Source organism: Geotrypetes seraphini, chromosome 3 (genome assembly GCF_902459505.1).
Source record: "Geotrypetes seraphini chromosome 3, aGeoSer1.1, whole genome shotgun sequence".
Taxonomy (NCBI): domain Eukaryota; kingdom Metazoa; phylum Chordata; class Amphibia; order Gymnophiona; family Dermophiidae; genus Geotrypetes; species Geotrypetes seraphini.
This window is the reverse complement of record NC_047086.1, coordinates 284,517,489-284,531,381: the sequence shown is the minus strand read 5'-3', so window position 1 is coordinate 284,531,381 and position 13,893 is coordinate 284,517,489. Positions and strand designations below refer to the sequence as shown.

The window sequence follows — 13,893 nt, the reverse complement described above, 5'->3', positions numbered from 1 at the left end:
CCAAAGCAGCCCTCTGTCTCTCCATGGCCACTTCTGTCTTCCCCCCCAGAGCAAAGCTGTCTGTCCCCAGCACACCTCCCCCCAAAGTAGCCCCCTTTCCCTCTCCCTATCTCTCCATGGCCCCTTCTGTCTCCTCCCAGAGCAAAGCTGGCCCCAGCACACCTCCCCCCAAAGCAGCCCCCTTTCCCTCTCCCTCTCCATGGCCCCTTCTGTCTCCCCCCAGCACACCCCTCCCCCCAAAGCAGCCCCCTTTCCCTCTCCCCCTGGCTCCCGGTATTGATCCCCTTCTTACCCTCCCCTCCATCCCAGCGTCTTCTGGCCTGCTCCTCTTCAAAGCAGCCTGCGATCTTGGTGGCCGGCTTTAGCGAACCTAGCAGGCCGCTCTCCAACTCGGTACCATGTTCCCTTTGACGCGATCCCGTGCGTCAGAGGGAGCGTGCTACTGAGGTTGGAGAGCGGCCTGCGAGGTTCTTTAAAGCCGGCCACGATCGCAGGCTGCTCTGAAGAGGATGATCAGCGGCGGCGAGTGAGGTGACACGGCGAGGACGCCGGCAGGCAGCGGCGAGTGAGGGCGGGCGGTGACGTGTCGAGGACAGGGAGACAGCACAGTTGCACGCCTTCAGCCCCCGCATGCGCCGTGAGGTTAGAATGTTGCCACAGAAACACACCTCACGGCGCCACACCTCACAAATTTTTGAGAGCGCATGTGCGCTCTAGCGTTTTATTATTATTGATAATTTATTAATTGCCCCCCACTGTCTGTTGTTAGGTGATATTAATCTCAATCTGGAAATAGATTCTAATCCAGATGTGAATGATTTAAATATTTTTTTAGCTACCTTAGGCTTTCATATTTCACAAATCTTAATTATACATTCTGGTGGAATTCGTTATGCCATATTTTTAAGATGGAAAGAGCAATAGCGGTACAAAAAGGGACATATAGTAACTTTGCAAAGATATGGGGGCCATTGGAAAAATATTGTGATGAATAGGCATCAATTCTTTTATTTTCCTTTTCTTTTTTTTCTTAGTTCTCAAGGGGGAGGGTGGATTTGGTGTGTAATTCAATAAGATATGTTATAATATGTTGTATAAAATAGTATATTCTATTTTGTTGAGAATGTGATGAAGGGTGGGTGGGTGGGGATCTTACACTATTGGTTTTTATGTGTTAGATATTACAGTGCTATATTAAAATTTACTTTATGATATATTTTTATGCACTTGTTGATTTGATTTAAAAATGAATAAAGATTTTGTAAAAAAAAATATATATATACATCTTCATCAAATGAACTTCCACAATCATTTCTTACTATACAATATATTTTAGGAAAGTAACACTGAATCAATACCTTCTTGCTTAATCTTTGGTTTTCTTTTTCTAGCTTCAGTATTTTTGAAATGCTGCCTTCTGCAGAACCCATAACATTTCGCAGCTCTTCTACTGTCCTCAGTAAACTTTGGTTTTCCATTTCCAACTTCAACAACCTGCTTGATGTTAATTCATTCACTTCATGCCCAAGTGACATTTGTGGTGCTGCATGATTGGATGATAAAAGTTTAAAAGAACTGTAAAAATTCACATCAGTGGACAATATTGATGGGAAACACTAGTGAAGATATGATTGCTTACCCTCACAGATTTCACCTGTCTTGGATAGCTGCTCTAGTTCCCAGCCAAGATGTAATGATTCATCCATACTTTGCTTTTGGGCCAGTTCCAGTGCCATGTTTTCTTCCACCAATTCCTCAATCTTCTTTCTGTCCATATCTCGCTCCTTAAGATAAAAAAAACATCAATGATTTTATAAAAAAAATAAATAAAAAAAAATCAGTAGATAGGAATGGTATTTTGAACTGTAGGGTTATCCATGATTGCACGCCAGCATACTACAGAAGATGTCAATCACACCTTTTCAGCTCCTACTCCTTCTCCCCGATCTCTGTGGCCCCCTTCAGTTCGTACCAAAGCCAGTGACTTCCCTATAGAAGGAGACAGGAGGGTAAGGGGATCTCCCCCAACAAGTGTCTGATCTGCTGAGATACATGTAACACAATCACTGAATGAACAATAATGCAAGGAAAACATTAACAAGTCTCAGAGAGGAAACATGAATGCAAGAAAAATAGAAGTTTAACAAGAACATAAAAGCAAGAACATTTATGGAGATCAAACATTCCTCCCTTTTAAATATGAGTATATACAGAGACTTTTCATAATCTCATAGTCTGACCGAAAGGGAAATCTTTTTTATTTTTTTAATTCTTTATTCATTTTTAAAAACTTACAATAAGTGTATCAGCAAATAAAAACATTTTAAACTTCAGAGGAGTATCTTGAGGGCTAGCGTTATCATGTTTTTTTTAACTAGCATTGTTGAGCGGGAACCTGAACCTTGGTTCGTCGACATCTCGGAAAATCTCTGGAACCTTGAAAGGCTCTCTGGGTAGAGGCTCCTGTGGAATATGGGCGAGAGCTGCAAAAGGACCCCCTGGCTTCTAGGTACTAGGGGTCTGGTAAAGATTTGGACCGGCAATCTTGTACACTGGCCATAATATCATCTAGGCCCATGCCAAACAGCATCTGTACTTTAAAAGGGAGTCTGCTCAGCGTTGCTTTAGAGGTCCAATTGCTTGCAAATTGCCTGATTTATGGATTTCTGCAACTGCTGGATTGTGAGATGGGATTGAACACATACAGCAGTGTAATTTAAAAAAAAAAAAAAAAAGTCTAAGTATGTTTTGAGCCTAAGTCACTAGTCGCCCAAAGTAGAAACGTCCAAAGTCCATTCTCAAAAAATATATCCCCCAATTTTTTTTTTGAGAATCATCTACTTGTATGTCCAGCTGTTTGATCGTCCAGATCGTTAAGTCAAAAACCTGGGCAACGAACAACAAGCTGAAACTGAACCCCACTAAGACCAAAGCCATTGGTTTCCGCACCGCACAACAGAATGTCATACCTAACCTAACTCTTCCATCAGGCATTACTCTCATAATGGAAAAATCCACCAAGGTACTAGGCTGCATCTTAGACGACAATCTCACAATGGAACCACAAATATCTAACCTTCGGAAAAAGCCCATCTACACTATGCGTCAACTGCGACTCACAAGATCATACTTCCACCCACACCACTTTGCTCTGATCGTTCAGATGATGGTCCTACCTCAACTGAATTATTGCAACTCCGCCTACCTTGGCATCAACACTTCACTCGTCCACAAACTACAACTCATCCAGAACACAGCAGTTAGATTAATCTACAAATTAAAGAAATTTGACTCAATCACAACCTTCATCAGGCAATTACATTGGCTCCCAATATCATCCCGAATAATTTTCAAATCGTCTTGTATCCTACACCGGATCCTATACGGAAGCTCAGCAGCCCCTCTCATCCAATTATTCTCTAATGTTTGGTCGACATCAAAAAGAATCCTTAACAGAATCCAACTAAATCTACCAAAAAACAAAAAACCTCCACTTCAAGCAAATTTTCCACTCTATGCTAATTTATCTGGGTGTAAAAACCCGGAATGACCTACCAGAAGTTATCAGGACAAAGAAAAACTACACTACATTCAGCAAAAACCTGAAGACTCACCTCTTTGACAATTAACAGTCTTGGTTTCTATATAACTCCCCCTACTTCTGGGTCCCCTCTATTTCTCTATACCCTCTTCCTCTTTGATCTGTCGCCTTGAGTCTGTATAGGTATGTGCGACGCACAAAGGAAGATTAGATTAGGTATGTACTTTTTTATTCCTATTTTTATGGTGGGGGGGGGGGTCAGTGATCACTTTTGATACCTGGGCACTTATACCTGTTTTTAAATCGCCTAAGTCACAATGTATAAGTTCCATCTAGGAAGTCTCGTTGAACTTTTGATTATCGCTGCAGGACAACTACATCTAGGTAGGCCCACATCCTGCCTTCCTCCTGCCCTAACCATTCCTCCAAAAATGCCCCTTTCAGCTCTGGGTTGAAAAGGCATTCAGCATTGAAAAGGCCTAAGCTGTTTTTAGATATGTCTAAAACCCATTTTGATTATCGGCACTTGGATGACCTGTCTTTTTGATCGTTCAAGTGCCGATTTAGGCGGGGTTTTAGACGTATTTTCAATTCGATTATGTACCGCCTAGTGTATGGAATCCGGAAGTGACATAACAGAATTGAAATTATAAAATTGCAAAATCAACAAAAAATTAAATTTGAGAGTTATTTATTTATCTATATACCATTTATATCCTAAGTGGTTTACATTCAAGTACTTTATCACAATTCCCTATCTGTCCTGTCGGACTCAAACTCTATCTAGTATACTATCTAGTATGGGTAATAATAGTGAAACTAAAGTAAATAGAATTGCTAATCAATGCGATGGATATGTTTGTTTATTGAGTGCAAATTAACTCAAAACATAGCTCAATAGTTGATAAAAATACACGCATTTCATTATCCACCATCTGCAGTCATTTTTTTTTCAATTTAATTTCTGTTAGAGCTGAAAATCCAAGTTTGCAAAGATAAGAAGATCCAAATGGTAACAAAGCCTTGATTGCTTTGTTGATCAATAAAAATAAGAATAACATTACTAGCTGTTAGTTTTCAAGGACCAATCTCATCAAAGAATGATGCTTGTCTGGGTGGCTGTATCCTTACTCACACAGACACTCATGACATTGACAGACTTGTGTATATGATGTATATGTCATCTATTCTAGTGTATAATTATGAAGGGAATTTTTTTTAAATAAAGTAAAATTCTGGAATCTCTCATAACACACCCAGAATCTCTTAGGAGCACACAGTTTAAGAGGCACTGCGGTATTCAGACTATACTCATTTGGATTGTTGAAAAAAAGATGACTAAATGTTTTACTCCATAGTGGAAGCCTTTATATGGATAAAGTTAACCCTAGATAAACATATGGGGGGATCTGGGACTTCTAAATATTAGGTAATATAATATTTCAGCTTTAATATGGCTTATATATGAGGCTGTTAATGGTCAAACTAAATTTTTGCCCGATGGATGGAAAGCTGGAGTGCCCCATACTCTCAAGGACCATATGACTATATGAACAAGAGCAACACTCTGCAACACAACTGTAAGTTTCATTTCATATCATCACTTAAGATGGATTGGAAATGGTGGATGAGAATATAGAAGTCCCCTGGAAGGCATCTCCATTCCTGAATCTGGTAGGGGATGGTGATTTCTCTCTGGGAATTGGGAGGTCAAGGTTTCAGGAATGGGCAAGAATGTTTGCTGCTCAGTGTATCATACGATGATGAGGGGAGAGGGGCACTTCCCAACATTTAGTCAGGTACAGGCCACATGGAAGGTGCCATGCTCTCAGTTTTGGGCACACATCTAGGTGCAAAGCTATTTTTATTTGCTAAAGGTCAGGTGGGGAGATGCCATGAATTATGGGACCCTTAATGCCCAGATACTGAAAGTACCATTGGTATTGAATAAATTGTCTACCTGGTACTGGCTGTTAAAAAATGATATCCCATTAGACCCTATTGATAGGTTAGAGTTGAAGAGTATCTCTAAGCTGTGTGCTTGGTCTTTAGCAGTTATGGTGGTTGACTCCTAGATTAGAGAGTGATAGGTGCAGCTGCAGTACTCTTTGCCGATCCAAAGGAGTTCTGTTTTGGAGGCATTCAGTTGCAGTTTGTTGATGAACATCCAGTTTTTTATTTCTGAGAGGCAGTTTTATAGCTTCTCGATCTGGGGGTCGTGGATTTCTCCCAGCGGTAGATATAGTTGGATGTTGTTGGTAAAGGAGTGAATCTGGGATTTGATGTTTGTGGGTTATGTCTAGGGCAGGTCTGATGTAGAGGTTAAATAGTAGAGGGATTACTACTACTACTACTAATAATAATAATAACAACAGTTTATATACCGCAGGACCGTGAAGTTCTATGCGGTTTACAATGAATTAGAAAGATTCTACAAATTGAATGGAACATTCATAGTTAGAGATTAGTGCTTAACAGTTTACAAGATCAGATTTGGGGGTGGGATTGTGATGGGGTCTATTGTCCAGATTCGTTACCTAGGTATTTCAAGAACAGGTATGTTTTTAGGTGTTTCCTAAATTCACCATAGCTCTGCTCCGCCCCCCTCCCGAACCCGACAGGAGCCGACCCTTCTTAGCCGCTGCACCAGCAGAGCACGGCCTCTTTTTCTCGGCCCCCGCACTGTTGCCAGCGGGCTGCCGAGCCTCGTGGGAGCCAACAGGAGAGGAGCATGGGAACTCTGCTCCGCCCCCTCCCGAACCCGACCCTTCTTAGCCGCTGCACCAACGGCGGGCAGCCGTTCGGCGTGCCGTCAAAGGCACACGTCTAAGGTGTGCGCGCCTTAGCACGTGCCTTTGCGAAGCGACTGCAAACGACTTATTCACTTGGTGAGCCTAGTCCCATCACCCGGAGCCAGATAGCAACTCCCAACCTCCAAACACCCGGGCTGCTATTACTTTTCATGCCGGGAGAGCACTATTTGTTCTTATCACTATCGCCCCCCACGCGGGGTCCTGTCTTCATAGCCCGGCCCAGACACAGCCAGGTCACCCTACACTATTGCGACTGGTCTAATGATACTATCTGACCCCGTGCAAGACGGAACCTGACCATAGTGTTTTTTGCATTGCACCTGCTTACCCGTTAGAACCTAGAAAAGTTTATACTGTACTGCTTTATCGCACTGCTTGAACCCGCTTAATCTGTTTAACCTGTTTTACTTTGCACTGTTTAACCTGTTTTACTTTGCACTACTCTACTCCATTGCCGTAACCAAATAATAATTAAAAAAAAAAAAATCAATAAAAAAAAAGGGGGGGTGTATATAGATATATTTATATATATATATATATATATATATATATATATACGCACATCCCCCCCATTTATCCCCCCTCAGCATCCCCCTTGGCAACTCCCAAACGACACTCACTTTTCCCCTACGAGCACGTCACCATGGCATGGCCAAACACTCCTCAATGTGCAGGACTACTTCTACTCTATCTCATCACCCTTAGGATCTGCACTGCAGACCCATCATACGCAACCACTATCCCGGTCCACTTCTCCTTATATCGCCCATTAAAACCCAAAGTACCTACGCTCACATCCCACACGCCATTTTTTCACCCTAATACGATTCCGTACCCTAGCCCGCCACCCTCCCGCAAACCTACCAAGCCCTGCTCAAAAAAACCTAGAGTACTAAAAAAAAACTGTCCTACTCCCACTGTTCCCAGCCAACCACCCCAGCCACCAGAACCTACTAGGTTTCTACCTAAATATTAGATCAATGAGGAACAAAGCCATTCTTATCAAAGACTGGCTGACAGAAACTAACCCCGACTTTGTCCTACTCACTGAAACCTGGTTGCATTCAGACAAGGATATCATAATCAAAGACTGTCTGCCCCCAGGCTACAAGATTCTCTCCCTGGCCAGAACTTGGGGAAGAGGCGGAGGCCTAGCAATAATCTTTAGAGACCAGCTTAACTGTACTGTACTTAACACCAAATCCTCTCCCAACTCTGAAATACTAGCCATCTCCCTCACCTCTAAATCCCTGGCCTCCTCTCTAACTATCACCCTATTCTATATCCCACCAAAAAAATGGTCCCTAGCCAAAGAGGACTTCGCTGATTCCTTACTAACTAACTACCTAACAAGTCCTTACAACATCCTATGCGGAGACATCAACATCCACCTGGAGCAAGCAGACCAACCAGAAATTGCTGACTTTTGGTCACTCACCTCCCAACTAGGCTTCTTCAACCCCCCCCTCCCCCCCCCAATCAAAACTCACCAAAAAGGCCATCAGCTAGACTTGGTGACATTCTCCTCCAAAGAGCCGACCAACCCCAAATTATACTGGAAACAATCCAACTGGACAGACTCCCTTTGGTCCGATCACAGACTATGCGACTTTTCCATTGGCTGCCAACAAAAATACTCAAAAAACAGCAAAACAAGAAACATCATAACCCACACTACCAGAGGAAAGATAGACCCAGCGGAATTCTGGTCCCACTACGACACTAACACAAAACAAAACGAAGAAACAGATCAACTCATGTCCGCCTGGATCAACGACAGCACAAATATTTTAAACGAAATTGCCCCTATAAAAACCCACCACATCAGAACCACAAATCAGGAGGGATGGTTCGACTCAGAGCTGCTACGGATAAAGAGGGACCTCAGAAAATCAGAAAGATTATGGATAAAGTCCGGAACCCAGGAACTCAGAACTGCCTGGAGACTCAAACTAAAAACTTACAAAAACCTTACCAAGGAAAAACGAAAAAACTTCTACTCCCACAAAATTGGCAACATCACAACCAACAGCAGCAGCCTCTTTAAACTGGTCAATGACCTCTACAACATCGAAACACTCACCAACAACCATGAAGAATCAACACTAACCGCTAACACCCTAGCAGATTTCTTCAACTCCAAGATCCTAAAACTAAGATCAACACTACCTACCACGACCAATCCCCTTGAGCTCTTCCCCATTCTCACTGACACCGACATAGCTAAACCTGATCAAGGGTCTAGATCTGACCTAAACTGGAACCAATTTACCACATTAGACTGGAAAACCTTCAACAAATACTATAACAAATACACTAACTCCTTTTGCAAACTAGATACCTGCCCCCCAAACGTTATGAAATCTGCCCCGATCCACTTCAAAGCCAACATGTTATCATGGGTCAACTCCCTACTATCCGCAGGAAACTTCCCTCTAGAGCAAGGCCATATCTTGATAACCCCAATCATAAAAAATACAAAGGAACCTCCCAACGCCCCTTCCAATTACAGACCAATTGCTAGCATCCCTCTATTCACCAAAATAGCGGAAGGGGCAGTAAAAGCAGAACTCTCCGCATAACTGGAAAAATTCAACATCTTAAACGACAATCAATCGGGCTTTCGCGCGGACCACAGCACAGGAACCATTATAACCTCCTTACTCGACCACTTGCACACACTCTTCAGTCAGGGCTCTAGCGCCCTTATCTTGCAATTTGACCTGAGCAGTGCGTTTGACCTAGTCGACCACACCATTCTCCTGCAATGCCTGGCCCACATTGGCATCTCAGACCTGGTCCTTAACTGGTTCCAAGGGTTCCTATGAAACAGATCCTACAGGGTCCGCAAAAATGACAACTTCTCCTACAGCTGGGATAACTCCTGCGGTGTTCCGCAGGGCTCCCCCTTGTCCCCCACCCTGTTTAATATCTACCTCGCCTCCCTCAGCAACCTCCTACACAAACTCAAGCTCAAATTCTTCATCTATGCAGATGACATCACAATAGTCATCCCTCTATCCACTCTATCCCAGGAACTTCTCGCCCACATCACCAGCATACTCAGTCAGATAGAACTCTGGATGCTATCCTTCAGACTAAAACTAAACCCGGACAAAACAAAATTCTTCCTGGCCACCCCTAAAGACAAAATCAAAGACACTACAATCCAAGTGAAAGGTTTAGTTTTCCCACTAGAACAAACATTAAAAATACTGGGAGTCACGTTGGACAAACACCTATCCCTAGAAAATCACACCGACCTTACTGTAAAGAAAGGTCTCTCGGTCCTCTGGAAACCGCACCATAAAAAAATACTTTGACAACACCGCATTCCGCCTACTAGTACAATCCTCTATTCTCAGCATATTGGATTACTGTAATATCATTTACCTGAGCTCCACGAAGAAAACCACCAGAAGACTAAAACTGATTCAAAACACAGCCGTCCGCCTCATTTTCAGCCTGAACAAATGGGAACACATCACCCCTTTCTACCGCCAACTACATTGGCTACCTTTCGAATCCAGAGTCCTTTTCAAGTTCGCCTGCATCTGCTACAAAACAGTATTTGGTCTATCACCAAAATACCTCTCTTCCCACTTCACTATGTATTGCACCAATAAGAAATCCCGCAGAATTCAGCTGTTCGCCTTCCCCTCCATAAAACTATGCCAGCTCAAAAGATTCCTCGACAATAACCTTTGCCTTCCAGGCGGCCAAGTCGGACCCTTGGCTAGCCCAAATGATGCTCGAGGCCCCGACCTACCTCGACTTCAGAAAACTTCTCAAAACATACCTATTCCGCGAACAGGACCCTTGACCCTCCTTCCCCCCGCAATAAACCAACACTCCCGCAATATACCAACACCCTTCTCTTCTCCCTCTCCCTTTTCCTCCCAATCCAACTTTGATAAATTCCTGCTATAACTCAAACATTTCCTTCCTCGTTGCTTCTAATCCCGATAGAATGTTGTAAATCCGTGTTCAGATCGGATCCTAACTTAATTGATGTGAACCGCCTAGAACTCTTTGGGTATGGCGGTATACAAGAACATAATAATAATAATAATAATTAGTTTTTCCAGGTCTTTGCCCCATAAGGCTGCTTGATACGATAGAAGTTGTTGATGATGTCTCTTAAATTTGCATCCTCTAGCCGGTGGGGAAACAAACTTCAGGTGTGTTCAACAAGGTGTGGGAACAAGGAGAAACGATATGTTCTCAGTTTTAGCTCCCCAACTCTGGAACACTACTCTGCCTCTTTTTATTAGAAAAGATAGAGATCTTGTCTCTTTTAAAAAACTTTTAAAAACTTTTTTATTCAATGATGCCTTTATTGATTAATTAATATCCTTTTTTTTTTTTTTTTCTTCTTCCCCTCCCTTTGTTTTTTCCCTAATTTATGTTTTTTTTCCTCCATCAAGAGAAAAATTTGTAACTTTTTCCCCTCTTTTCATGTTTGTTTTTAACATTATATATAGGGATCTTTTCTGTTTTATGTAATTATTTAACAAATATTTATTTAGCTGTTATTAATGTATTACTAATATGACTATGTGTTCCCTTATAATCTGTTTTTAACTGTACATCGCTTAGAATGTTTTAAATAGGCGATTCATCAAAAATAAAGTGAACTTGAAACTTGAACTTGTTCTTCTCTTATGTCTATTGGTTGAGAAGGAGAAGAGGTCAGTTATATATTTAGGGGCTAGACTAGATAGTACCTTGAAGCAGAGACATCCCAGCTTGAACTTCGCACGTGCCTCCATTGGCAGCCAGTGCAGGAGTCGGTAGGAAGGGGTTATGTGATCGGACTTCTTCAACCCGAAGATCAACCTGACTGCTGCATTTTGTATCAGTTGTAGTCTCTGCATTTGCTTCAGGGAGATTGCCAGATGGGCAATGTTACAATAATCAAGATGGCTTAGTATTAGTCGAAGGCCGAGCTCATGTCAAATTGCATGATTAAGGCATTATGGCCCTTGCTGAATAAGTTGCGTAAGTATTCTAGGGTCGCTGCAATCACCGTCTCGGTGCTAAACAGAGGTCTGAAGCCAGACTGGGTTTCATGTAATAGAGAGAACTGATCAAGGTAGTCCATCAATTGGGTATGTACTAAACCTTCCATTATTTTTACGAAGAATGGAATGGATGCTACCGGTCTATAGTTGGTTACTGATGTTAGGGATTGTTTATGATTTTTTGGAATTGGGGTGATTATAATGTGACCGTTATTCGTTAGGAATTTTCCATTTTTGAACTTATTGGTCAGATAACTCCACAGTGTTAGTTTAAAGTCTAATGGGGCTGCTTTCATAATGTCAGGGGGACAGGGATCTAGAATGCAGTGTGATTTAGTATACTTGTTATAGAGTTTGATGAAATTATTCCATTCTAGATCCTGAAAGGAGTTCCAAAACATATCCACTGGTATTTCATTTTCATGTATGTTGGCTATTTGATGTGCATGTATGTTGTTTGTTGGACAATTGTTCCTTAGGTTCATAATTTTTGAGTCAAAGTGTTGTGCTAGATCATCTGCTGATGGAAGTTTCGTGTCATGCATGGATTGATTGTGACGTGTGGTATCAAATAAATTTGTAACCAAGTTGAACAGTTCTTTAGTGTTGACTCCTTTTGAACTCATATTGGATGTATGAATTTTGGATGAGTAGAATGCTTTTCGTTTTTCTTTTATCAATTGTTTGTAGTACTTTATGTTGGATCTCCAATTGTTCCGGTCTGATATTTCTCCTGTTTTATTCCAGATCCTTTCTAGTCGTCTTACTGATTGTTTCATTTTTAATAGTTCAGAGTCGAACCATTTATTATATTTATTTGAGCGGTTTGTTCTGTTTCGTTTAGGGGCAATTTTATCTCAGATGGATGTGCTTGTTTTCGTCCACTGTTCCCAGAAATCATCCTCTTCATCTATTTCCTCACGTGATACGTAATGTGCCCAGTATTCCTCTGGGTTGATGTGGCCCCTTGTGAGATGTTCTTTTTTTATCATTGGGTGAGTTTTTGCTTTTGGTTGATTCCAGATTAAGTTAAAGTAGTAGGTGAAATGATCGGACCAGATATCGTGGCACCAGATACCGTCGGATAAAGAAATAGAAGGATTTAGGATCTCCTTTGTGGACATAGCTACCAAATCTAACTGATGGCCTTTTTCATGAGTTTGTGTGGATGAAGGGAGATTGTAGTTGAGTGAGGATAGGAAGTTTTTAAAATCTTTCGTGTCGGGATTGTCCTCATTCTTTAAATGTAGGTTTACGTCTTCTGCTATAATATTGTAAGACGGAGTAATTGAATTTTGTAGAATGAATTTGTAGAAGTCCTCTTTGGCCTTTGACCAGCTTTTTGGCGGGACATAAAATAGAATGCAGGAGAGGGACTCTTCTAGCTCCTTGTTACTAATTTTGCATGCTAGTATTTCTAATTGGTTGGTTATCTTGGAATCTACTAAGTCAAGTTCGAGTTCTTCCTTAAGGATGACTGCCAGTCCTCCCCCTCTTCTGTCTTTGCGGTTTAACATGTGAATTTTATAGTTATCTGGTATAAGGTCGTTTAGTATTGGATCCTCTTCAGACAGTAGCCATGTTTCTGTTAGAAAGAGGCAGGCTAACTGCTTGCTGATGATCCAATCTTTGATTAAGAAAGCTTTGTTCCTTACTGATCTAGTGTTGAAGTAAGCGCAGGGAACAGAGGTAGTTGTGATGGGTATGGTGAGTGTGGTGATTTAGATGGGTTTTATTTCCCTTGTCCTTTTTTTGAGGGTACGGTGTGGTCTACCGTTACTTGTGATTACTTTAATATGATTTACTCTTTCTTCCTGTTGGTTAATTAGAAGCCTAATGGGTGTGTCAGGGTAATGAACGGAGTGAAGTTTTGGATAGAGTGAGATAACGTCCCTAACGTTATTGCTTAATAAATAGATCAATAGGATCAATAAGAGCTTCATGTTTGCTGGTTGTTGTGATTCCTTCCTGTGTTAATTGTTATGTTGGTTTCCCGTCGTTACCAATAATACGTTTGCACAAAGATTGTGGGGGGGGGGGGGGGGAGTCGAGAGGTGGAGCTGGTTTTCCACGTTGACCCGGTTTCTCTCCCCTGCCATGGGACGCTTTGTCTTGGTTAGGGCAACTCCCGATAGCAATGTAGCTGCCCAGAAGCAGAAGAATTAGTTTGAGGTCGCAGGGGGGGGGGGCGTCGGAAGGCAGAGTTGGTCTCCCATGCCAGCCCGGACGCTCTCCCCAGCCGTGGGATGCTGTGTCCTGGTTAGTTGGGGGCTGCTCCCGATAGCAATGGAGCTGCCCTGAATCAAAAGAATTAGTTTGAGGCTGCGGGGGGGGGGGGGGGGGGAGGGGAGAGTAGGGTAGGTGGAGTTGGCCTCCCACGCCGACCCGGTCTCTCTCCCGGTCTCTCTCCCCCACCTTGGACTCCCTCACTTGGCCAACTCCTTCCCTTGTGGCTCCTTTAGTCAGGTCAGACAGGCAGAGTTGCTCTGAAAAGAGGAAACCTTTAGATAAAAAA

At 42.3% G+C, this 13,893-nt stretch overlaps 1 protein-coding gene across 4 annotated transcripts in view; it reads right to left on the bottom strand.

Annotated features, from left to right (window-relative positions):
* Positions 1 to 13,893, bottom strand: part of CCDC88A (coiled-coil domain containing 88A) — a 612,058-nt gene that overhangs the window by 341,052 nt on the left and 257,113 nt on the right. For all 4 annotated transcript variants that reach the window (XM_033936818.1, XM_033936819.1, XM_033936822.1 and 1 more), the window contains 2 exons: positions 1,640 to 1,784; positions 1,359 to 1,543 (listed from right to left, as the gene is read on the bottom strand). In XM_033936818.1, coding sequence (XP_033792709.1) covers positions 1,359 to 1,543; positions 1,640 to 1,784 — 330 coding nt within the window. The remainder of the gene's footprint in view (positions 1 to 1,358; positions 1,544 to 1,639; positions 1,785 to 13,893) is intronic.